General features: G+C 40.5%; 1 protein-coding gene across 1 annotated transcript; it reads left to right on the top strand.

Moving 5' to 3' along the window:
• Window positions 1-3932: 3932 nt before the first annotated feature.
• LOC127623964 (sushi, von Willebrand factor type A, EGF and pentraxin domain-containing protein 1-like) lies at window positions 3933-26569 on the top strand. Its single transcript, XM_052098536.1, has 16 exons — window positions 3933-4002; window positions 6683-6805; window positions 7230-7403; window positions 9358-9528; window positions 9998-10117; window positions 13028-13150; window positions 13568-13741; window positions 14047-14217; window positions 15432-15602; window positions 16981-17151; window positions 17552-17722; window positions 17821-17991; window positions 18464-18598; window positions 23829-24023; window positions 24498-24671; window positions 26526-26569. Exons 1-16 carry the CDS (start codon window positions 3933-3935, stop codon window positions 26567-26569), a joined length of 2358 nt encoding a protein of 785 aa, XP_051954496.1.
• Window positions 26570-26960: the final 391 nt, after the last annotated feature.

Genomic DNA, 26960 nt, shown 5'->3' with positions numbered 1-26960 from the left:
CTTTTTTAGTAATTATGACAGGTTTTGACAGGCCAGTGGGGGGTGATCCCTGCAGGAAAACAAAAAAATCTGAACAAATGCTCAGAACAAAATAGGTGTCATTTTAATGCTTAGAATCAGCACTTTACAATGCATATAGCTGACCCTACCAATTCTTAAATAATGCTTTTTAAGTTGCTGACAAATAAGAACTGTCTCGTTCCTCTCATGTGCAAATTTATTTTTACAACAATTATATTCAGAGTTGTTAAAACCACAAAAAAGATGAGAGAGCCATGTGTTGTATATTGCTGGAAAGGTCTCAATTAGTAGAATGCGATGAGCAAATTTGGCCAAACTGCAGTGAGTATTAGTGTATAAAATTCCCTCTACTATCCCGATTCAAACGAGCCCAAACACAACAGAATATAAGTAGATCTTGAAATATTCCTCAAAGAGTGTACATAGGGTGTGTGTGTGTGTGTGTGTGTGTGTGTGTGTGTGTGTGTGTGTGCACATGCAAACACACATCCACGTATGTGCTCAAATGACTGGGATACTCCTTAAACTTAATATTTCTGTATTTTGTAGTCTAATTCATTCATTTCCAATGGCCGGTCATTTTTGACCCAAAACACAACAAGTGTAACAAAGTGAAATCAAACCGAAAGAATTTGAAGAAAATGGTCCGATTTTTGTGTTGTTTCAACAGTGTATGACTTTCTTCAGTGGAACAAAAATATGTTATACTTAAGCCATATCACACGAGCAAAAGTGCGATATGGCCCTACATCAGCACTTGTGCACAACAGTACTAGGCTAAAGGCTAAAGCACTGAACTGGTAATCAGAAGGTTGCTGGTTTTATCCCCACAGTCACCAACATTGTGTCCTTGAGTAAGGCACTTAACTCCAGGTTGCTCTGGGGGATTGTACCTGTAATAAGTGCACTGTAGGTTGCTTTGGATAAAAGCGTCTGCCAAATGCATAAATGTAAATGTCCTAAATAACCTGTAATAATATTTTGCATAGAAAATGAAGATACTGTATCACTCTTTTCACATTATAGTCATGGGAATTAGTTTTTTTTTTTGCCTTAAGCCATGATCACACATCATTTTGCACTCCAATTAAATGCAATGGAATGTAGGAGACCGGAAACGCAAGCAAAGAAGCTTTACAATCCAAATACGGACTAAAGTTCAAGTTTGGGTGTACCTGGCTGCCAGGTATAAAGTGACAATAATTAAAGTGCAACTCAGGACACGTGTGTGTGTGTGTGTGTGTGTGTGTGTGTGTGTGTGTGTGTGTGTGTGTATGTGTGTATCAGTCCAGTCCCTGAGTATTGAGGAGTCTGATGGCTTGGGGGATGAAGCTGTTACACAGTCTGGCCGTGAGGGCCTGAATGCTTCGGTACCTCTTGCCAGATGGCAGGAGGGTGAAGACTTTGTGTGAGGGGTGTGTGGGGTCGTCCACAATGCTGGTGGCTTTGCGGATGCAGTGTTTTGTGTAAATGTCTTTGATGGAGGGAAGAGAGACCCCGATGATCTTCTCAGCTGTCCTCACTATCCTCTGCAGGGCAAACAGATAGTCCCACCCCAAACTCACACCATTGATTGAGCCTGTGTTTATTGCCACAAGTCACAAATTTGGAATATCGCTTTCCATCCCATGTGTTTAAAAGAACAAAATCATCACTTCTGGCAAAATTTATGGCGCTATTGTGCATAAGGTCTACTGTATTTAGATGGGATACGAGTATTTTAATATTGAAAAAATTGGGGGCTTGGGTATCTCAGCGAGTATTGACGCTGACTATCACCCCCGGAGATGCGAGATTGAATCCAGGGTGTGCTGAGTGACTCCAGCCAGGACTCCTAAGCAACCAAATTGGCCCAGCTGCTAGGGAGGGTAGAGTCACATGGGGTAACCTCCTCATGGTCATGATTAGTGGCTCTCGCTCTCAATGGGGCGTATGGTAAGTTGTGGTAAGTTAAATTTGAAAAACATTATGCATTTCACACTTTAGTATTTCTTGTTTATGCCATTTGCACTATTACCATAGTTTTACTCACATATTTTTTGCATTTGACAATACAAATGCCAATAAAGAACAGTGAATGTAATTTCAAAGAGAGACAAAGAGAGTGATACCCAGAGATTGGGGTTCTTGACTTCTGTAGATTTACAGCCCACACACACACACACACACACACACACACACACACACACACACACACGATATGGGATGGCAGAGCAGGTGTTTAAATGGCAATGACAGCTCAATTGTTCCAGTTCTTGTGTTTTTCTTTCTCTATCTCTCTACTCTCACAACATGTCTGTCTCAATTACCATCAACCTGACAGACCTCCGCTCACAAACACAAGTGACTATACCGCACGACACACACGCGCACACACACACAGGAACCGTTGAAGCTGCATGTGAATGTTGACTCACAGCTGTAAGCTCATGACTCGACTTCAGCACAAAAAAACACTGTTGAAAATATCAAATAAATTCCATGGAAAACTTGGCACAAGTTGTTTTAGAATTGCACAATAATCACAACCATGAAGCAAAATTGGCTAATTGTCATTGCTAGTCAGTGGCACCTAGTATTTCTAATTTAGTCAAAAAGACATTCTCCTTCTAAAAAGCATTTTAATGGACAAAAATAAAATAAAAATGTGTATATGCAAGTGTATGTATACTTATCTGAGTGCAAGATGGTTCATCAATATTTTTGGTCAATTTTTCTGGAAGTTAAAAAAAAAAAAAGACTGTTGGGGGAATTCACTTAAAATAAATTGCGGCAAGTAAAAGTGGCATTTGCATGCTCTCCCAAACGATTCACTAGAAATTATGCAGATCAGGAAACAATGCAAATGAGCCCACTAAATCAGAGCTGAACACACATTGAAGTGCAATTCAGATCTTAATCGTGTGATCATTACTTGATGGATTACTGCTGCAATGATCGATAGAAAATGCACACAAGCATCCCTCTTTAATCCAATTCAGTTCACTGCCTGCTGTCCTTGGGCGGTAATAGTGCAATGTCAATTGCACTGGGCTAATAGCACAGAGTTTTGTGAATGAAGTGCAATCTACGAGCCAATTTCAATGATTTTTGCACCTGCTGACACTGGATTGTGGGTGGTTAGTGAACATGATTTTTGCACTAAAACACCATGTGCAAAAGTGGTGCAATTATAGTGAATTTGCTCCTGTACATTGTAAATGAGTATACAGTCTCTGCAAATTATTTATTTATGTTAACTTTTAGAAGTCCACTTGCACAGGGGTAATCAAAATGGGGTGTGGGAACCCCAAGGGTGCTGCAAGTGGTTGCCAGGTGGTCCGCAGGAAATTTTAGAAACCATAAAAGCTTACCAAATTTGACATTGTAACCTCGATTTTTGCTCCTTCCTTTTTTTAAAGAAAAGGAGGGATGAGTCCAAATGTTTTTGTGGTAATCAACATTATGCCAAAAAATGCTGTCCATTCAATTTAATATTCCTTAAAAGGCAATTCTGGCTGCAATTCTCTGTAAAGCTGATTTAAAACATTATGTTTAGTTATAAAGATAACTTATTAGTGAGCATACAATGGATGTCAAGATTTTCATTGAAAAATTACTTTGATATCTGGTGGTTTCTCATTTTATGCTTCGAGATCATTTTGTATGCTTTAAAGTGAGTCCCTATCCACTGCCATTGTATAGCATACATTTGTGTAGAATATTCATTAAAATGTTTCCTTCCGTGTTTCACAGAATGAAAGTTGAGTACATTTAGACCTATTTTTTTGGTTTGTTTTTGGGTTAAAAATGTCTTTATTATTTCATCAAATAATTTGTGTAGAATGACTACTGAGCTAGTAAAAGCGGTCCCCCAGAAAGCGCAGAGAGCTGTCGCTGTGACTGGCGGGACTCACGACCAACCCGAAGAAATGCGAAATTGGGCAGGTGGAACCTCAGTATCTGGGGTTCCACTTGGGTCACGGACAGGTGTGACGCCAGGTAACAAAACCGCAGTGATCGTGGCCTTCCTGAGGCCCAAGACCAAGAAATAGGCAAGACAGTTTTTGAGGCTGGCTGGCTGCTACCCTAGGTTTGTGCCTAGTTTCTCAGACGTCACCAGCCCGTTGACTGATCGTACTAGAAAGGTGGCACCCGATCCGGTCCAGTGGACGGAGTCGTGCTAACAGACTTTCATAAAAGTAAAGTCTGCGCTTTCTGGGGGACCGCTTTTACATTTATATTATATTTTGCAGACGGATGCATCCGACAGGGGGCTGGGGGTGGTGCTCTCACAGGAGGTGGGAGGGGAGGAACGGCCTGTACTGTTCGTAAGTCGCAAGCTCTGCATGAGGGAAACCACGTACAGTACTATCGAGGAGTCCTCACCCTCCGCTACTACCGGCTGGGGCAGGCCTTCACCCTCTGCTCAGATCACGCCCCGCTCCAATGGCTCTGCCGTTGGTACCTGGCACTTCAGCCATTTAAATTCGAGGTGATCTACAGACCGGGGACGCAGATGGCTGTGGCTGACTTTCTCTCCACAAAAAGTCGGGGGGTGGTTGGCAGACTGGGGGGGGGGATCATGGGGTCATGATCGTGTGTCTGTCTGTGAGATAGGGAGAGCGGTAAGGTTCATCACCTGGGCTGTCGTTATCGTTAGTGATGGAAGAAAGAGACCTGAAAAGGCCGACAAAGGGCATCAGTCGGCAGAAAGAGAGGGACCAGAGAGAAACTGTTCCTGTGTGTGTGCGCGATAAGACTACATGACTCGTTTGTGTGCTTTAATTGGACACTGAGTGCCCTTTTGTTTGAGTTTTGTGAACGATGCTGAAGAGTAATAAAATACTCATGTTGACTGTTTCCGCTGCCTCTGACTCCACCATTTGCCTGTAAAATAAGAACGCTATTACTGTTATGAATGAGGCAGCAAAGGCAGACGAGGTGATGCGGTTCCAAATGCAGTTCAACTTTTATTGATAACAAAACAAACAAGGCAGGTACACGGAAAATATGGGAACAAAGGGAAAAACCCTCAATGGGGAAATAAACACAAGACTGAGCAAAACCACGGGCAGGGGAAACATTCCAGACTAACAACAACATTCAACAACAGACAAGGACTGAACCAAAAACAAGGATATAAATACAAAAACATGGGACAAAGGGGCCAGTGAACAAACAGAACACAAACTATATGACAAGGTGATTAACAGAAACCAAAGGCAAATTAACAAGGGCAGGTGAAAACAATGAACAGTGAACACGAGGGAAAACAAGACTAAGGAGCTACAAGGGTGCCAAAAGTGAAAACTAAGGAACTACAAAAGTGACAAAAATGAAAAACAAAGGGCAACGGAAAAAACAAGACAAGGTAACTGTTACAATTACAGTGAGTCTCTTCTCTGAGTTTGTGACTCTCAGCAGCATGTTGTGTGCAGGGGCGAAAATTTCATCAAAATGTCCTGACCCCCCATGCATGTACATATTATGGCACAATGACAATTGTGATTTTGGGATAACCTGTTTCTTAAAGTATCCACATTTACTGAAGTATTTATTTCCACTCATGTACAGCATGTTATTCATAGTTGTATTTATTTTATTTTATGTGCAATTTGGAGCTTGAAAGATTTGGTCACCATTCACTTGCGTTGTATGAACCTACAAAGCTGAGATATTCCTCTACAAAGTGTAATTTCTGTTCTGCAGAAGAAAGTCATACACATCTGGGATGGCATGAGGGTGAGTAAATGATTAGATCATTTTCATTAATGGGTGAACTATCCCTTTAAATGGTCTTTATATTTTCCTAGCGGATATTTGAGAGACAGGGTGGGTTGAGGTGGCCAAATTTCTTTGGAAAATATTGCAAAAGGGTTCTTCTTACTTAGGTCAAATGACCTATAAAAACATTGGCATCAACTCACGATGTTTAAATGTAAAATAGCAGCATGTCGTGAGAAGACCAATTTGATGAAAATGTTCCTATCTTTCACCATGTTCATATTTACATTTTTTTTATGGGAAATGCAAACTTAAAAACAATAAACAATATTTTGAAGGGGAAAAAAACTGAAAAGAAATATTTGCATCCGAATTGCGCTGGAAAATAGCAAAACGAGGTATTTCCCCCCTGACCATAGAAGGATTAAGTACAAGTCTCTGTTCTTTTTACACCTCAGAATAAAACAGATATTGTTAAAATTTAAAAGGTGTCAAAAATTAGGGTTAGTCTTCTCAAAACTATCATATATATATAAATACTCTAATTCCTTGTAATCAGCTGTTAAAAATGTCGGAGATATTCGCTCAGTTTCTCTGTTCCCACCACTTTTGAGCGCAAGCAATGAGGCAGATAATTTACGGCGCATGCGCACAGTGTTTGATTGCGATTGGAGGATTGTTAGATTGGATGCAGGTGTTCTGGGATAGTAGTCTATTATAATTAAGGCAAGGTTTGTTTGGATCAGACAGAAGTGTTCAGTTGACACGAAGATCTGCAGAGCGTCAAGAAAATGGCACTGATTTGAGGAACTGTAATGATATTAGTATTTGCTCACTTTGTGGGTAAGTAGTTGTTATCTTATTTTAGTAAAATTTGGGGAAGGGTGGCAAATGTACAGCTTTTTCAGTTTGTGTTGCTGTGATTTGAAATTCTATGTCTGTTTGTTCACCTCAGATTGTGTTGAAGCAGAGGATTCTCCGCAAATGCAGCTGGATGACGGTCGTTCTAAATCGGTGTTCAACAAAGGGCAGGATGTGGATTTTAAATGCGATCCAGGTTACACGCTAACAGCTGGAAGTAAAATATGCCATAGTAAGACATCTACCCGTCTGTCAAACATCTATCAATATGCAGTTCTTTCATATTTGTGTTTTCTATTCTTCCAGAGATTATGTGCAAGCCAATGAGTGCCATATAACACTGTAACTTAGTGTTTGCTAAATATATTTTTACTGTGAGTTCTTGCAGACCTTTTGTATTGACTTTGCTGATATTACTTTAATTGGAGACTTAGTTGCAAGCTTTGCTTTTTTTTTTTTTTTCCCAGTTAGATTGCCCATCCCCAATTTGAGGTGCATAAAATTAGTTTTCCATCAATGGCTCATTGGCATTCATATAAATGGTTTGTTAAATGGTGCTCACTACATGTGAGCTTTGACAGCTAGTGAAACCATTTAAAAACCTGCGCGTGATTCTCTGAACTCCTTTTCTGGTTCCTCAGTGGTGAAATGTCCAGCAATTTTCGTCGCCAATGGTCAGGTTTCCACGCAAGCAGTTGTGTTTAACACCGTTGTTCAGATCACCTGCGCTCCTGGACTTAAGCTGAATGGAGGGCAGAAACTCCGCTGTGGAGCAGATGGTTCCTTGATGCCAAATGTACCCACCTGTAAGCCAGGTAGGTGATCTTCAGGTGTGCCAGAGATTGAGGTGCTGAAGGTACATGTGCAGTGGAAGGAAAAACTATCCTTATCTGTTGGGTGATCTCAGTTTAGTATAATTTGTATAGTGTTTGTTCCAGAGCAGTGTTTCAAAATTAGGAATAAATTGCTGCTCCAAACATTCCCACCTGTGTGCCCGGTAGGTGATCTTTAGGTGTGAGATTATGGTGCAAGACGGATTTCACACATTTATATTGGCACCCATGTTAACCGGTTACAGATCTTCCTGCATCAACCTAATTGAGACATGACCGACATCTAATTGATGCCTACACTGCCTACCCAGAGTTTGGAATAATGTACACATTATGCTCTATGGAAGGCAATCGGTACTTCTAAAGTGGCATTCATCTGATCACAATGTATAGTCTGGACATTAATGTGGAATTTATTACAATTTGAGAATTTTCTGAACTTGAACCACAGTTTTCAATCCATGTGCAGCAATGACTGCTTTGCTGATCCTTTGCATTCTAGCTCCGTTTGTCTGGATATTCGGGGTGACCTTTCACCCCAAGCTTCCTGTAGCACTTGCCGTAGGTGTGTTTGTCTTGTCAGGCACTGGTCTAGTTGATCCCACAAACGCTCAATGGGTTTGAGATCCAGAACACCTGTCCGATGTCTTTGCCCACTCTAAACTTTTTTTTTTTTTTTTCTTTTTAAAAGCGTCTTTCTTTGCAATTCTTCCCAGAAGCCCTGCACCCCTGAGTTCGCTTTACTGTTCTACATGAAATTTGGTTTGAGGGGCTAGAATTCAATGAATCTGTCCGCTGGGGACACATGAGGTGTCCATTTCTCAAACTAGAGACACTGATGTACTTATCATCTTAGTTGGACATCTGGCGTTCCACATGTCTTTCTGTCCTTGTTGGAAACCGTTGTCCTAAAGCCTTTGATGAATGTAGTGAACACCTTTTGTATGAAATCTTCAGTTTTGGCAATTTCAAGCATTGTATGGAGTTTCTAGACAAAGCGGTTTCTTTTTGCCATTTATTGACCTTAAGATATCCCAGTCTATTGCATACTGTGGCAACTAAATAACAAAGATTAAATGAGCTTCATTTAACAAACCAAATAGCTTTCAACTGCATTTGATATAATGGCAAGGTTTTTTTTTTTTTTTTATTAGCAATTTGGCATGATTACTTGACGATAAGTTGTTTGACGGTTGCTGGACATGGGGCCCGTCTAGATTTGATCAAACCACTTCAGATAGTGATGGTGCTGTTTTTGTAAATTCAGTGGTGTCCTGACTATACTTCGTGATCCATTGAATGCCACTTTGGTGAAATAAAGTACCAATTTCCTCAACTGCTAAATCTGTACTTTCCCAACTTTTGGCTGCCGGTGTACTGGCTGTAAGGCCTACTGATTTCTTTCATGCTCTTACTGACTACTGCGCAGAGTCTGTGCTTGATGCTTATAGGATGCTTCTGTTTCCTCAGTGAAATGTCCAGTCGTAGTGGTCGCCAATGGTGTGGTTGCCCCCACAAGCGGTTTCATTTAAAGCCGTTGTCCAGATCTTCTGCGATCGTGGGTTTGTACTGAACGGAGCACAATTAATCCGTTGTGGAGCTGATGGTTCCTGGACGCCAAACATTCCCACCTGTGAGCCAGGTAGGTGATCTAGGGGTGCTCTATTTGGTGTAAGGCCTGTTTCTCTCTTTCTGACCCAAGGTTAACAGATTAGTTCACTGTTGTGCAGGGTTTTTCCTGGGTCTGTTTTGCTGGTTGCTCCCCTACATGGTCACCCACATGCACAATGTCTGTTGCCTTTCATATTTTGTGACCCGTAAACGGCACTTGTAAAGGCAATTATGGGAGTTATTATTGAATTTTTAAACACCTGCAGTCTTTTGAAATTAATATTTCTATTTATTTTTTTCCTCCCCATGATGCTCTGTTCCTCAGTGACCTGTCCAGACATTTACGTCGCCAATGGTGAGGTTGCCCCACAAGCGGTCGTGTTTAACACTGTTGTTCAGATCACCTGCTCTCCTGGATTCAGTCTGAATGGAGCACAGCAACTCCGCTGTGGAGCAGATGGTTCCTGGACGTCAAATGTTCCCACCTGTGAGCCAGGTAGGGCTATGTCCTTTTTATTCCTGTTTCTACTGCCATTGTGAGCAAAGTTTGTAATGGTTCTCCGTAACCCACTCTGGTAAACATTTGTTCAGTTGAATACTGCGAGCCACAGTGCTGTTAATAGCAGCGTGTCCACACGAGCAGTTCTTCACTGAAGTGCAAATTCAGACTGTAGAATTAAACATCCTTTTGCAAATCACAACTTCTGGCTGTGAGACTCAATCTAATGCACGAATTGTGTAATTTGTTACTGAATTTTAAAGTAATTGCTGAAGTTCAGTCTTCCTCTTGGCATAAAATGGCACTTTTGGGTGTCGGCCAATGTAATAAGGTTCCTGTTTGTGCATGTGAGCTTTATTGAAAAGTGAAGATTATGATTCTCCCCTACATATGTGTTTTTGGTTTACCTACATGAGCACCCAATGTGACCTTCCTGAATGTAGTGTTCTGTTTCTCTGGTTTTCAGTATTTCAGAGTCCAGAATCCGTGACCTGTTCAGCACCCGTGGTTGAAAATGGAGTGGTAAAAGGTGGAGCCAAGCCATCGTACGAACCCAACGATACTGTTATCATCAAAGCTGGCTGTCGTATGATTGGTGCATCAGTGGCCAAATGTGGACCAGATGGCCAATGGCAGGGCTTGCCCCATTGCCGTTTCACAGCAAAATTCCCTTGATGCTATGACTTGACCAATCCTTGATGTATTAAATGCATAAACGTGACCAAACTTGACATGGCTCATTCTTGACTTGTCTGTTTATGATCAGAATTTGGAAGCAAATCCAACGTCAGATCAAATAAGAATTTTTTTTTTTTTTGTGTTTGGATATTAATCCTTCAGAAGGCTTCAGTAAAGTATATTTGGTTTGCTTTTTTCGATCAAGAAAGTGGAAGATCATTAGTTATACGGGCAGCACAGTTTCCTGGATCTTTGGGATACTCCATGTTAAATGTCGTTATTTAACCCTCCACGCGCAGGATTCAGATTGCATTTCAGTAGAGCTTCGTTCCATCTGAAGATGAGTGGAGACCTGCTAGTGATAAGGATTTGATTTGACAAGTTTAACCTTTTTAGAAATGGTCAAGCCAATATTTCTGTAAACGGGAATGCACACAGTCTCAATTTAAGAGGAAATGGGGACAATTCTTCAGCATTAATTTGGTTGCTGGGTTTTTCTCTGGGTCCACTAGTTCAATCGCTACATGGAAGTAGGCCCAGATGGAAACTGGTGTGTTCTGTATGCACAGATTCTGTCTGGACCTGCCAATGAGACATTTCAGACATGGGAAAGAATGACTGGTTTCATGGCTCGATTGTGCTGCGTGTGGATCACCTTCAAATTCAGTGGAAACAGGTCCCAAGGATTCCAGATCCCATTCGTGACTTAGTGTTGTGGTCTCAAATCTAATCCATTGTCCACACATCTATTTTCAAAGATAAAAATTGATGGGAAAATAATTGTGTAGTTCAGCAGATTTGGGGTGGATATCTGTTGCCCATGTTAAGTTACGTTCTTTGCTACTGTCATTAAAATGTGTTTTTTCTTTACTCTAGAAAACTGTATGGTTATGCCTGTAATGGTGGGTCCCAGGAAACAAGACTCAGACAGTTGCTGATGCTATGGGAATGTCCACCTAGGAATGCCTATCTCTGAAGCACTTAAGTCACTGAAATTATTGGCAGATGGGTACAACAGGTGTCGACTAGGCCACTCAAGACTCACACATATATTTATTCTGAAAGGCGAGAAACCACCATGTCATTACTGCAAGACTCCCTTGTCTCTTTAACATATCTTCCTAGTCTGTCCTGCTTGTAATGTAAGTAGATGACGGTTTTATTCAGTAAGCTCTTTGAGGGATTATTTAAGGTTTCAGCAGGAAAAGGTTAAGAATTTTTATCACTTGTCCTGTTGAAACATAGTTTTACCCATTTTTAATTATAAAATTCTTTCTGTACTTGAAAACTTAAACCCTTTATATACAAAGTTCCTGCCATGAAAATATCCTTGATTTCTGACATGGCCCTAAAATACGCACTGCCAGGTAGAAGTCTTCCAAGGACACACCCTTAGCCCACGCCTCCAAAGCAGGCAATCCAACAGCTCCAGTGTTCTGCCATAGCCAGCCAAGAGCCCGGATCTCAACTATAACTATAGATCTCAACAATACATTTTCCTTCCTGCCCAATAGGTGGCAATATGTATTAAAACGTTAATAAAACAAAATGAGTTTTAAAGTGAAAGATTTATAGTAAAAAATAAAAAAGGGCAAATATTTATCTTTGCCCTTTGCCTAATATTTATATATTACACACACACCTATCATATCGCTTCTGTTGACATGAAACTAAACACTGGAGTCATATGGGTTACTTTTTTGCTGCCTTTGTTTAATTTGGAGCTTGAAAGTTTAGGGTTCTTAGGTCAAATGACCTATAAATACTTTGGCAGCAACTCACCATGTTTAAATGTAAAATAGCAGCATGTCGTGAGAAGACCAATTTGATGTAAATGTGCATATCTTGTATCATGTTATTTTTGAAAAGGAATATTTGCATTCATAGAAGAATTAAGTACAATTCTCTGTTCTTTTTACATCTCAGAATAAAAGAGATATTGTTAAAATTTAAAAGGTGTCAAAAATTAGGGTTAGTCTTCTAAAAAAATATCAGATATAAAAAAAATACTTTCATGCCTTGTAATCAGCTGTTAAAAATGTCTGAAATATTCGCTCAGTTTCTCTGTTCCCGCCACTTTTTAGCGCAAGCAATGAGGCTGAGAATTTACGGCGCATGCGCACAGTGTTTGATTGCGATTGGAGGATTGTTAGATTGGATGCAGGTGTTCTGGGATAGCAGCCTATTTTAATTAAGGCAAGGTTTGTTTGGATTAGACAGAAGCATTCGGTTGACACGAAGAGCTGCAGATCGTCAAGAAAATGGCACTGATTTGGGGAACTGTAATGATATTAGTATTTGCACACTTTGTGGGTAAGTGGTTGTTATCTTGGTAGAATTTGGTATATGATAAGTGCGAAATACTACAAATCATGCTTCACGCTTGTCATTATGGCCATATAGCAGTAATGTAATGGCTTTTAGTTCAAATTAAATTAGGAGTGTTTTCATATACAATCTTAAGCTAGATAATTTGGTTCCTAATATTATTTTAGTTTGTAAAATGTGTTAGTTGGGATCAAAATTGTTTTTGTATGGCCCTGTTAAAGGTGCACTCAGTTTTCATATTGTCTTGGACTTGTATCTATGTGCATCCAGGCCCATCACATTTTATTATTATTTGGTCATGTGATCCTAACATGGGTGTCCTCTCTGTAGAATAAAATCGCTCCTATAAGGTTACTAATGTGACCCATGTCTTCATCTCATGTGAGTGCTCATGAGAATTACAGTGTGTGTGTTTTGGGGGGACAAATGTACACCTTTTTCAATTTGTGTTGCTGTGATTTGAAATTCTATGTCTGTTTGTCCACCTCAGATTGTGTTGAACCAGAGGATTCTCCGCAAATGCAGCTGGATGATGGTCGTTCTAAATCGGTGTTCAAGAAAGGGCAGGATGTGGAGTTTAAATGCGATCCAGGTTACACGCTAGCAAAAGGAAGTAAAATATGCCATAGTAAGACATCTACCCGTCTGTCAAACATCTATCAATATGCAGTTCTTTCATATTTGTGTTTTCTATTCTTCCAGAGATTATGTGCAAGCCAATGAGTGCCATATAACACTGTAATTTAGTGTTTGCTAAATATATTTGTACTGCCAGTTCTTGCAGACCTTTTGTATTGACTTTGCTGATTTTACTTTAATTGGAGCCCAAATTTAGTCGCAAGATTTTTTTTTCAGTTAGATTGCCCATCCCCAATTTGAGGTGCATAAAATTTGTTTTCCATCAACGGCTCATTGGCATTCATGTAAACGGTTTGTTAAAATGGTGCTCACTACATGTGAGCTTTGACAGCTAGTGAAACCATTTAAAAACCTGCACGTGATTCTCTGAACTCCTTTTCTGGTTCCTCAGTAGTGAAATGTCCAGCAATTTCCGTTGCCAATGGTCAGGTTTCCACGCAAGCGGTTGTGTTTAACACCGTTGTTCAGATCACCTGCGCTCCTGGCTTTAAGCTGAATGGAGGGCAGAAACTCCGCTGTGGAGCAGATGGTTCCTGGATTCCAAATGTTCCCACCTGTAAGCCAGGTAGGTGATCTTCAGGTGTGCCAGAGATTGAGGTGCTGAAGGTACATGTGCAGTGGAAGGGGAAACTATCCTTTTCTGTTGGGTGATCTCAGTTTAGTATAATTTGTATAGTGTTTGTTCCAGAGCAGTGTTTCAAATTAGGAATAAATTGCTGCTTTACAAACGCCCCATAGAGCAAACCAAATGCAACAGTGTAAAGGGGAGTCTCCAGTTATTCTGTAGATGAGTGAAACCTTGGTGAATGGTGTAACTTGAACTGAAATCTTGTCTAGTGAATCCACCTACTGCTCTTTCTGGTTCTACAGTGAAATGTCCGTCCATTGTCATCACCAATGGACGGGTTTCCCCACAAGCGGTCTTGTTTAATGCAGTTGTTCAGATCACTTGTGCTCCTGGATTCAAGCTGAATGGAGCACAGCAAGTCCGCTGTGGAGCAGATGGTTTCTGGACTCCAAACATTCCCACCTGTGAGCCCGGTAGGTGATCTTAAGGTGCAAGACTGATTTCACACATTTATATTGGCACCCATGTTAACCTGTTACAGATCTTCCTGCATCAACCTAATTGAGACATGACCGACATCTAATTGATGCCTACACTGCCTACCAGAAGTTTGGAATAATGTACACCTTTTGCTCTATGGAAGGCAATCGGTACTTCTAAAGTGGCATTCATCTGATCACAATGTATAGTCCGGACATTAATGTGAAATTGATTACAATTTGAGAATTTTTCTGAACTTGAACCACAGTTTTCAATCCATGTGCAGCAATGACTGCTTTGCTGATCCTTTGCATTCTAGCTCCGTTTGTCTGGATATTCGGGGTGACCTTTCACCCCAAGCTTCCTGTAGCACTTGCCGTAGGTGTGTTTGTCTTGTCAGGCACTGGTCTAGTTGATCCCACAAACGCTCAATGGGTTTGAGATCCAGAACACCTGTCCAATGTCTTTGCCCACTCTAAACTATTTTATTTTTATTTTTCTTTTAAAAAGCGCCCGTCTTTGCAATTCTTCCCAGAAGCCCTGCACCCCTGAGTTCGCTTTACTGTTGTACATGAAATTGGGTTTGAGCGGCTAGAATTCAATGAAGCTGTCCGCTGGGGACACGTGAGGCGTCCATTTCTCAAACTAGAGACACTGATGTACTTATCATCTTAGTTGGACATCTGGCCTTCCACATGTCTTTCTGTCCTTGTTGGAAACTGTTGTTTCTAGACAAAGCTGTTTCTTTTTGCATTTATTGACCTTCAGATATCCCAGTCTATTGCATACTGTGGCAACTAAAAAACAAGGATTAAATGAGTTTAATTTAACAAACCAAATAGCTTTCAACTGTGTTTGATATAATGGCAAGGGGTTTATTTTATTTTAGCAATTTGGCATGATTACTTGACGATAAGTTGTTTGCTGGTTGCTGGACATGGGGCATGTCTAGATTTGATCAAACAACTTCAGATAGTGATGGTGCTGTTTTTGTAAATTCAGTAGTGTCCTGACTATACTTCGTGATCCATTGAATGCCACTTTGGTGAAATAAAGTACCAATTTCCTCAAAACCGCTAATTCTGTACTTTCCCAACTTTTGGCTGCTGGTGTATTGGCTGTAAGGCCTACTGATTTCTTTCATGCTCTTACTGACTACTGCGCAGAGTCTGTGCTTGCTGCTTATTGGATGCTTCTGTTTCCTCAGTGAAATGTCCAGTCGTAGTCGTCGCCAATGGTGTGGCTGCCCCACAAGCGGTTTCATTTAAAGCTGTTGTCCAGATCTTCTGCGATCGTGGGTTTGTACTGAACGGAGCACAATTAATCCGTTGTGGAGCTGATGGTTCCTGGACGCCAAACATTCCCACCTGTGAGCCAGGTAGGTGATCTACAGGTGTGCTAGAGATTTGAGGCATATGAGCTGTTTTGCACCAGCAAAGAGTGTTAATTGGCACTTCTTTTGGTGCCAATATTAACTGGTCACGGTCTTTACACTGTCTCTGTATGCAGCACAGCTCTTTGCAGCTGCAGTTCAACTGCTTGTAAGCTTTGGATGCTGTGCTTGGGACTGGGTGAACCTATCATTGAAATTGAAGATTGTTTTGATATTTGGCATATGTTCTACCTGTAGACCGCAGTGTACAGTAATTACAAATACCTGCATTACTGTAACTGCAATTCTTGGGAAATGGTACTTGTAGTTTAACTTTTACTGGAGTACATTTTAAGTGCTGTATCTGTACTTTTACTGCGCTATTATCCCACTGTCTGTGTTCGCTACCCTGTTCTGATTGTATTTCTATCTAGCAACATGATTGACTAGGGAGAGTCGTGACTTCCCATCAAATCGCATGTAAATAAAACTTTAATTGCAGCTGTAGATCCAGCACTTTATTTTAATATGTGGAGGATGTCTTCAACACCTGAAAAGCCTTTTCGCAGTGGAAAAAGTCCAATTGCTTGACTCATGTGAGTTTAACTTGCTCAAGCCAGATATCAGCATTAATCCTGCCTCTAATTTGAAGAAACATATCGAGGTAAATTTCATTATTTTGTTTGCTAGGTTGTCTATAACTTAGCCTGTAAATTAGCTTTCTATTACTGAGATTAATGCAATGTTATCAATAGGGCTGGGTGATAACCTTTTTATCTGAAAAAGATGTCCGATTTTGATAAATGGGTAATTTTCTATACTAGTCCTATATTGTACCTCTAGAACAGGGGTGTTCATTTCATTGATCGCATTTACCAAGATGACCGTTGGTTGATCTAGATAAAATAATGGACTTTTGTGACTTCTGTCGCTGTGCGCGGTTTGACAGGCTCTAATGTTTGAGCGCTATTGCTGTGCCCATCTTCGTCAAAAGTGAATTTATCTTGTTGGCCTTCAAGTGTACATGAATTGAGCACCGTCTAGTTGGCTGTTATATAAAGGCTATTAATCAAACAAGGAAACGAGAGAACCACTCATGACTTTAGATGAATAACTTGATTGGCTTTAAAAGTGTTACTGTAATATAATACTGACCCCTGATGTGGAGTTAATTTGTATAATAAATTACCAGGAAAGAGCTGATAAAATTGCTTTTTGTTTTTTCGAATGCCTGCTAGAAAAGTGTCATCTTTGGAATGTTCTGCAATAAACATTGCTCTACAGTCACAAACTTCAGAAAACTGTGCATCATGCATTCGAATGATGTTGTGTAGATGAGGAATCGAGGCTCTTTTTCCACATGCTGCTTTCTCTTGTTCCTCAGTAACTTGTCCAGACATTTACGTCGCCAATGGTGAGGTTGCCCCACAAGCGGTCGTGTTTAACAACGTTGTTCAGATCACCTGCTCTCCTGGATTCAGTCTGAATGGAGCGCAGCAACTCCGCTGTGGAGCAGATGGTTCCTGGATGTCAAATGTTCCCACTTGTGAGCCAGGTAGGTGCTCTTCAGGTGCACGCAAGCAGCATTAACTGAATGCACTATTCAAACTGCCAGCATAAGCAGTGTGTGGCAGAAGCGCAGGTGCATGTAGACTTGTATTTAGGTGTATAATGCTGCCGATTTAATGAAGTACTCTGACTGTTTGGAGGTGGTTAAAGGGCACCAATGTTCAACTAATATGCACGTTGGCTGGCACAAACTGTATTTTCTGTTAGCTACATTTTACCAGTGTTCTAGTAGGCATTGCACAACTGAATTTAGATTTACTATGAAAATAAAATGGATGATGTTGCTAAGCCCAAGACCGTGGCAAGACTCCCAGATGGTCTTTAGATATGGAGAGAAACCAACTCCAATGTTTATCCACATGCTTATCTCTCTTTCTGTTCCTCAGTAACTTGTCCAGACATTTACGTCGCCAATGGTGAGGTTGCCCCACAAGCGGTCGTGTTTAACACCGTTGTTCAGATCACCTGCTCTCCTGGATTCAATCTGAATGGAGCACAGCAACTCTGCTGTGGAGCAGATGGTTCCTGGATGCCAAATGTTCCCACCTGTGAGACTGGTAGGGGATTTTTTTTTTATTTGTGTTTCTACTGCCAGATGCGGAATCTAGACTCTCTGTATCAATTTTTCCACATGCTGCTTTCTCTTGTTCCTCAGTAACATGTCCAGACATTTACGTCGCCAATGGTCAGGTTGCCCCACAAGCGGTCGTGTTTAACACCGTTGTTCAGATCACCTGCTCTCCTGGATTCAATCTGAATGGAGCACAGCAACTCCGCTGTGGAGCAGATGGTTCCTGGATGCCAAATGTTCCCACCTGTGAGCCAGGTAGAGGTTTTCCTTTTTATTCCTGTGTTTCTACTGCCATTGTGAGCAAAGTTTGTAATGGTTCTCTGTAACCCACTCTGGTAACCATTTGTTCAGTTGAATACTGCGAGCCACAGTGCTGTTAATAGCAGCGTGTCCACACGAGCAGCTCTTCACTGAAGTGCAAATTCAGACTGTAATTAAACATCCTTTTGCAAATCGCAACATTTGGCTGTAAGAGACTCTAAAATTCAGTAACAAATTACACAATTCGTGCATTAGATTCAAAGTAATTGCTGAAGTTCAGTCTTTTCCTCCTGGCATAAAATGGCACTTTTGGTTGTCGGCCAATGTAATAAGGTTCCTGTTTGTGCATGTGAGCTTCATTGAAAAGTGAAGATTATGATTCACCCCTACAAATGTTTTTGGTTTACCTACATGAACACCCAATGTGACTTTCCTAAATGTAGTGTTCCGTTTCTCTGGTTTTCAGTATTTCAGAGTCCAGAATCTGTGAACTGTTCAGCACCCGTGGTTGAAAATGGAGTGATAAAAGGTGGAGCCAAGCCATCGTATGAACCCAATGATACTGTTATCATCATCTGCAAAGCTGGCTGTCATATGATTGGTGCATCAGTGGCTAAATGTGGACCAGATGGCCAATGGCAGGGCTTGCCCCGTTGCCGCTTCACAGCAAAATTCCCTTGATGCTATGACTTGACCAATCCTTGATGTATTAAATGCATAAACGTGACCAAACTTGACATGACTCATTCTTGACTTGTCTGTTTATGATCAGAATTTGGAAGCAAATCCAACGTCAGATCAACTAAGAATGTTTTGAGTTTGCTGAAGCCTTCTGAAGGATTAATATCCAAGTATATTTAGTTTGCTTTTTTTAGATCAAGAAAGTGGAAGATCATTAGTTATACGGGCAGCACAGTTTCCTTGATCTTTGGGATACTCCATGTTAAATGTCATTATTTAACCCTCCACAAGCGCAGGATTCAGATCCCAGTTCAGTAGAGCTTCGTTCCATCTGAAGATGAGTGGAAACCTGCTAGTTATAAGGATGGGATTTGAGAAGTTTGACCTTTTTAGAAATGGTCAAAGCCAATATTTCTAACTAAATGGGAATGCACACCATCTCCATTTAAAAATGGAAATGGGGAAATTTCAGAATTCTTCAGCATTAATTTGGTTGCTGGGTTTTTCTCTGGGTCCACTAGTTCAATCGCTACATGGAAGTAGGCCTAGATGGAAACTGGTGGGTTCTGTATGCACAGATTCTGTCTGGGCCTGCCAATGAGACATTTCTGACATGGGAAAGAATGACTGGTTTCATGGCTTCATTGTGCTGCGTGTAGATCACCTTCAAATTCAATGGAAACAGGTCCCAAGGATTCCAGATCCCATTTGTGACTTGCAGTGGTGTAGTCTCAAATTTAGCCCTAGTCCATTGTCCACAAATCTCTTTTCAAAGACAAAAATGGATGGGATAATTGTGTAGTTGAGCAGATTTAGGGTGGATATCTGTTGCCCATCATTGTTAAATTATTTGCTACGGTCACTAAAATAAGTTCGATCTTTACTCTATAAAACTGTATGGTTATGCGTGTAATGGTGGGTCCCAGGGAACAAGACTCAGACAGTTGCTGATGCTATGGGAATGTCCACCTAGGAATCTCTGAAGCACTTTAAAATCACTGCAATTATTGGCAGATGGGTACAACAGGTGTCAAATAGGCCACTCAAGACTCACACACATTTATTCTGAAAGACGAGAAACCACCATGATGTCATTACTGCAAGACTCCCTTGTCTCTTTAACATATCTTCCTAGTCTGTCCTGCTTTTAATGGAAGATGACTGTTTTATTCAGTAAGCTCTTTGAGGTATTGTTTAAGGTTTCACCAGGAAAAGGTTAAGAATTTTTATCACTTGTCCTGTTGAAACAGTTTTACCCATTTTTAATTATAAAATTCTTTCTGTACTTGATGAAAACTTAAACCCTTTATATACAAAGTTCCTGCCATGAAAATAGCCTTGATTTCTGACATGGCATTAAAATATGCACTGCCAGGCAGAAGTCTTCCAAGGACACACCCTTAGCCCACGCCTCCAAAGCAGGCAATCCAACAGCTCCAGTGTTCTGCCATAGCCAGCCAAGAGCCCGGATCTCAACTATAACTATAGATCTCAACAATACATTTTCCTTCCTGCCCAATAGGTGGCAATATGTATTAAAACGTGAATGAAACAAAACGAGTTTTAAAGTGAAAGATTTATAATAAAAAAAAAGGGCAAATATTTATCTTTGCCTAATATTTATATATTAGAAATGTTTCTCACACACACCTATCAAACCTGACATGAATTTAAACACTGGAGTCATATGGGTTACTTTTTTGCTGCCTTTATGTGCAATTTGGAGCTTGAAAGTTTAGGGTTCTTACTTAGGTCAAATGACCTATAATACTTTGGCATCAACTCACCATGTTTAAATGTAAAATAGCAGCATGTCGTGAGAAGACCAATTTGATGTAAATGTTCATATCTTGTATCATGTTATTTTTTTATGGAAAATGCAAACATAAAAACAATAAACAATATTTTAAAGGAAAAAAGAAATGAAAAGAAATATTTGCATCCGAATTGCGCTGGAAAATAGCAAAACGAGGTATTTCCCCCCTGACCATAGATGGATTAAAGGGTAACTAAACCCTAAACCAACTTTTTTTAGTTAATGATCTGTAAGCATGGGGCTTTATTAGTACTGGTCATTGATTCAAGTAATTGTTTTGACATTTGTGTATAAAGTGTTTTAATTCTACAATATATGGTGTAAAAACGTCTGAGTGCTGCCCTCTTCAGGTTGAACGGTGGCTACTGCAGTTGAATTTTCCTATTGGCTGTTGCGGTACTTCGTGACGTAAGCGGTGACGGCTGACGTAAGCAGGTTCCAGCTCACCACGCCAGATTCATGTACATGTCGTCTTGCGACCGTGTGAGGAATAATAATAACATAGAGTCTGACAGCAGCTGACAATTAATCCGTCACTACGAGTCTCAAGCCCTGTCCCAAATGGCGCACTTCATGCGGACTTTCGGTCTCGTGGACTTAAATTGCGCGTGCTCGCTGAGTCTACGAGTCCGTAGGCCGTCCCATTTAGCATTTTAACGCTCTTAAAGTCCCCATGAATTCAAAATTGACCATTCTTACTTTGTTTGCCTAAATTGATCGTTTTGTGGTGAACAATTCATCCATGCAAGTCAATCCACACAAAAAAAAAATTTGGCTTCCTAATCTTTAATCAAAATCTGAAAATTCCCCGCCCCTCTGCATTGGAGGACCTTGCCTGATGACGTAGGTTTGACGGTTTAGGTGTCTCCTTAACATCCGTAACCACGCCCCTCCAACTGACAGTAGACAGGCTGCCTGTGTGTTTGCGAGCATTGACAGCGTGTGAAAGGAGAGATGGCGAGGAGGTGCATTTTTGGTTGTGACACTCACGGAACACTTTTTACCATTCGAACCCTCCGCATGTAACGGCTCAAACATGTAAGGTCTGATTCCCCCGTGATCGAAATTATCCTCCGTGTGTTCCTGTTCTTCTTCATCTTCCTCCTCCTGCTGCAGGAAGGGGACTGCTGGCGGTGTTTCAGGCGGCGAGTAATCCTCAACAACCGATTGTAAACTTGCGTTAAGATCTGCCTCCATTTCTGAATGAAACACCTACTTTTTTAGATCCAATCAGGTGCTAGTTGGAAAAAAAAGCCACGCCCACTATTTTGCCTCATTTAGTATTCCGTTTCTCTCAGAAATACGTCACAACAATGGAGAAAAGTCATTTGCAACTTCCGGTTCACGGGGACTTTAAGTGTGCTCAGCAGCGCCCCCTTTGTACCCTTGAAGCGGTCTTCCGCGAAGCCCGCATAGATCCAGGCTTCACGCACTTCAAGTACCCAGGAGTCCTTGCGAAAGGCCAATCAGACAACTGGTGTGAAGAGCGCTTTCGCTCACGGACACAGACAATTGATAACATGGCTGAGAAGAAAATATTTAAGTATCATTATGGTTTTTATGACTGTGTACACTGTACATTTTAGAAGTTGTTACCTACAGTTTATACAAACATTATGGTCATCAACCATATTAGCAATCAAATGGAATGAGCCTCACCTTTCACTGGTATTGATTAATACAAGACAAGAGAAAAGAAAAGAAAAAGAGAAAAAACGACTTAAAAAAAACAAGGTACACATAAAAAAATATAAAATACATATATATATTTGTATATAAAGAAAAAAGAAAATTAAACAGTAAATCAAATAATAATGACTTAATTCATGAACGACTTTTGACAAGTTATATGTTTATCTACAAAGTCAATAACATTTACTTGCTTGCCTTTCCTCCGTGCATAACATCAGCATTTGTATGCATGAAAAATAATCTTGTCTTCTACGACGTCGGAGCGTATAAATGTGATTTCTCTGCATGGCAAGCCATCTCGCAAACACAATAGTAAAAACAACAACAATAGGCAGCATATTTCCCCGAACCGAACCTGCAGCTCCTGTCCAACAATAACCACGCTTCAGGATCGAGTCTGTACCAAAAATACTTCTCAATGCGCCCTTGTGGACTTGCGCGAGGGGCCCTATAAGTCTGCACTACATGACGTCACCGAAGTGTGGACTCTGAGGAAGTCCACAAGTCCGAAGTGTGCCATTTGGGACAGGGCCTCAGGTGCCCCCGCTCAGCCCCGCACTCGGTTCGTTCCCTCTATCCCCGCCGGGGTCTGCCCACTTTTCCAGCATTTTCATATATTTCTAGTGGGTGGAGTCAGACTCTGAGCAGGTGTTTAGTTACCCTTTAAGTACAATTCTCTTTACATCTCAGCATTAAAGAGATATTGTTAAAATTTAAAAGGTGCAAAAAATGAGGGTTAGTCTTCTAAAAAATATCAGATATAAAAAAATTACTTTCATGCCTTGTAATCAGCTGTTAAAAATGTCCGAGATATTCCCTCAGTTTCTCTGTTTCCGCCACTTTTGAGCGCAAGCAATGAGGCAGAGAATTTACGGAGCATGCGCACAGTGTTTGATTGCGATTGGAGGATTGTTAGATTGGATGCAGGTGTTATGGGATAGCAGCCTATTTTAATTAAGGCAAGGTTTGTTTGGATCAGACAGAAGCATTCAGTTGACACGAAGAGCTGCAGAGCGTCAAGAAAATGGCACTGATTTGGGGAACTGTAATGATATTAGTATTTGCACACTTTGTGGGTAAGTAGTTGTTATCTTATCTTAGTAGAATTTGGTATATGATAAGTGCAAAATACTACAAATCATGCTTAACTCTTGTCATTATGGCCGTATAGCAGTAATGTAATGGCTTTGAGATAAAGTCCAATTACACATGCTGTGGAAGGCAAATTAAGTTGGGAGTGTTTTCATGTACAATCTTAAGTTAGATAATTTGGTTCTCTAAACAATTTTAGATTGTATAATTTGTTCGTTGGGATCAAATAGTTTTTGATTGTATGGACCTATTAAAGGTGCACTCCGTTTTCATTCATGTTGTCTTGGTCTATGTGCATCCAGGCCCATCACATTTTATAATTGTTTGGTCATGTGATCCTAACATGGCTGCCCCAATGAGGGTGCCCTCTGTGTAGAATAAGGCTCTTACAAGGTTACTAATGTGACCCAATTCTTTATCTCATGTAAGTGCTCATGAGAAAATGTACCATATCTTAAAGCTATATTTATTAAATTGAGGATCAAATTTTACCATTTTTCAGTTTAGTTTTGCTGTGCTTTGAAATTCTATGTCTGTTTGTCCACCTTAGAGTGTCAAAAAGAGTGTGGTGAACCACTGGTTTATCCGGAAATGCAGCTGGTTGGCTGCTATGGTACTAAATCTGGGTTCAACAATGGGCAGGTTGTGAATTATAAATGCGCTCCAGGTTACACGCCAACAGGCGGAAGTCCAATATCGCACTGTATGGAAGGACACTGGTCTCCCTTGAAGATGAAATGCCTTGGTAAGACATCTGCCCATCTGTCTGTCAATCAACTATTAATCAATATACAGTTCTCATTTTTATTTTCTATTCTTCCAGAGATTATGTGCAAGCCATTGAGTGCCATACGCTTTTTTTTTTTTTTTTTTTTTTTTTAAATTGTAATTTTAGTGGCTGGTAAATATATTTTTACTGCAAGTTCTTGCAAACCTTTTGTATTGACTTTGCTTATTTTACTTTAAATGGAGACCAAATTTAGTCGCAGGCTTTTTTTTTTTTTCTTTTTTTTAAGTTCAGTTCGATTGCCCAGCCCCAATTTGAGGTGCATAAAATTAGTTTTCCACCCACATTTGCATCAACGGCTCATTGGCATTCATATAATTGGCCTGGTTACTATTTGTTAAAATGGTGCTCACTACATGTGCGCTTTGACAGCTAGTGAAACCATTTAAAAACCTGCACGTGATGCTCTGATCTCCTTTTCTGGTTCCTCAGTGGTGAAATGTCCAGCAATTTCCGTTGCCAATGGTCAGGTTTCCCCGCAAGCGGTTGTGTTTAACACCGTTGTTCAGATCACCTGCGCTCCTGGATTCAAGCTGAATGGAGCACAGCAAGTCCGCTGTGGAGCAGATGGTTCCTGGATGCCAAAAGTTCCCACCTGTGTGCCCGGTAGGTGATCTTCAGGTGTGAGATTAAGGTGCAAGACTGATTTCACACTTGTATTGGCACCAATGTTAAGCTTTAACAGATCTTCCTGGGTCAACCTAATTGAGACATGACTGACATCTAATTGATGCCTACACTGCCTACCCAAATGTTTGGAATAATGTACACATTTTGCTCCTATGGAAGGCAATCGGTACTTCTAAAAGTGGCATTCATCTGATCACAATGAAACTTTTACAATTTGAGAATTTCAGAACTTAATCCTCCATGTGCAACAATGACTGCTTTGCAGATCCTTGGCTTTCTAGCTTAGTTTGTCCAGATACTCAGGGTGACATTTCACCCCAAGCTTCCTTTAGCACTTGCCATAGGTGTGGCTGTCTTGTCCAATGTCTTTGCCCATTAACTTTTTTTTTTTTTTTTTTCAAAAGTTTATTTCTTTGCAATTCTTCCCGTAAGCCCTGCACCCTGGAGTTCTCTTTACTGTTGAGCGGGTAGAATTCAATGAAGCTGTCTGAGGCCATGTGAGTTATCCATTTCTCAAACAAGAGACCCTGATGTACTTGTCCTCTTAGTTGGACATCTGGCCTTCGGCATCTCTTTCTGTCGCAGTGCAGCTGCGTGTAAGCTTTGGATGCTGGGCTAGGGCTGGTGTCAACCCATCTTTGAAATTGAAGATTGTTTTTGATATTTTGCATATGTTCTAACTGTAGATGTAATGTGTAAAGTAACGAATTACAAATACACTCGTTACTGTAACTTCTATTTCCCAAGAGTTGTTAAAATGTACTCCAGTAAAAGTAAACCATTTTTAAAGTGCTGTAACTGTACTGTTACTGCACTATTTTTCCCACTGTCTGTGTTCGCTACCCTGTCCTGATTGTATTTCTATCTAGCAACATGATTGACTAGGGAGAGTCTCGTGACTCATCAAATCTCACATAAACTTGAACGGTAGCTGTAGATCTGGCACCAACTGTTTTTTGTTGTGGAGGATGTCTCCAACACTTGAACATCACAGCTGAACCTAAAAGGGCTTTTCGCAGTGGAATAAGGCCAATTGCTTGACTACGTTATGGGAGTTTTTCTTGCTCAAGCCAGATATCAGCATTAATCCTGCCTCTAATTTGAAGAAACACATTGAGGTCAATTTCATATTTCTGTTTGCTAGATTTCTACAATTTAGCCTGTCACTGAGATTATTGGGTTTGATGTGAGATTAAAGCAATGTTATCAATTGGGCTGGGTGAAAAACCATCTTCGTTTATCTGAAAGATAGTCTATTGATAAACTAGTAATTTTCTTTACGAGGCCTATATTCTACATCTAGATCAGGGGTGTTCATTACATTGATTGCAATTAGCAAGACAACCGTTGGTTGGTTGGTTGATTTAGATAAAATAATGGACTATTTCTTGACGTCTGTCGCTGTGTGCTGATTTTAATAGTTCTCAGCAACCCACTCTGGTAACCATTTGTTCAGTTGAATGCTGCGAGCCACAGTGCTGAAAATGGCAGCGTGTCCACAGAACAGCGCCTCACTGAAATTTGAACTGTAGAATTAAAATATCCATTTGCAATATCACAACTTTTGGCTGTAAGAGACTCTAAAATCCAGTATCAAATTACACAATTTGTGCATTAGATTCAAAGTAATTGCTGAAGTTCAGTCTTTTCCTCCTGGCATAAAAGGCACTTGGCTTTTGACCAATGTAATAAGGTTCCTGTTTGTGCATGTGAGCTTTTCATTGAAAAGTGAAGATTATGATTCACCCCTATAAATGTGTTTTTGGTTAACCTACATGGTCACCCAATGTGACCTTCCTGAATGTAGTGTTCTGTTTCTCTGGTTTTCAGTGTTTGAGTCCAGAATCCGTGACCTGTTCAGCACCCGTGGTTGAAAATGGAGTGATAAAAGGTGGAGCCAACCCATCGTACAAACCCAACGATACTGTTATCATCATCTGCAAGGCTGACTGTCATATGATTGGTGCATCAGTGGCCAAATGTGGACCAGGTGGCCAATGGCAGGGCTTGCCCCGTTGCCAGTTTGCACCAAAATTTCCTTGATGTCTATGACTTGCCCAATCCTCGTTTTTTTCTTTTGTTTTTTCTGCCATTTATTAAATGCATAACACCGCTAGAACAATGGTGTGTGTGCTTATGTATGCCTCGTTTTGATACAGTAGATTAAATGTCCAATCTTGACTTTTGTAGAGCATGTTTTCAAATTGATTCGTTTCTGCATGTATTACCAAATGGTTATTAGTTGTCTGGTTCAGGTGTGTCCAA

The sequence above is a fragment of the Xyrauchen texanus genome, chromosome 30, assembly GCF_025860055.1.
Source record: "Xyrauchen texanus isolate HMW12.3.18 chromosome 30, RBS_HiC_50CHRs, whole genome shotgun sequence".
Classification (NCBI taxonomy): Eukaryota; Metazoa; Chordata; class Actinopteri; order Cypriniformes; family Catostomidae; genus Xyrauchen; species Xyrauchen texanus.
This window is presented reverse-complemented; position numbering and strand designations above follow the sequence as displayed.

Coding starts and splice junctions, on each gene's coding strand:
- LOC127623964 (XM_052098536.1), top strand. CDS start 3,933: ATGCGAAATTGGGCAGGTGGAACCTCAGTATCTGGGGTTCCACTTGGG. Junction 4,003..6,682: donor ACGGACAGGTGTGACGCCAG/GTAACAAAACCG, acceptor TGTTCACCTCAG/ATTGTGTTGAAGCAGAGGAT. Junction 9,529..9,997: donor TGTTCCCACCTGTGAGCCAG/GTAGGGCTATGT, acceptor TCTGGTTTTCAG/TATTTCAGAGTCCAGAATCC.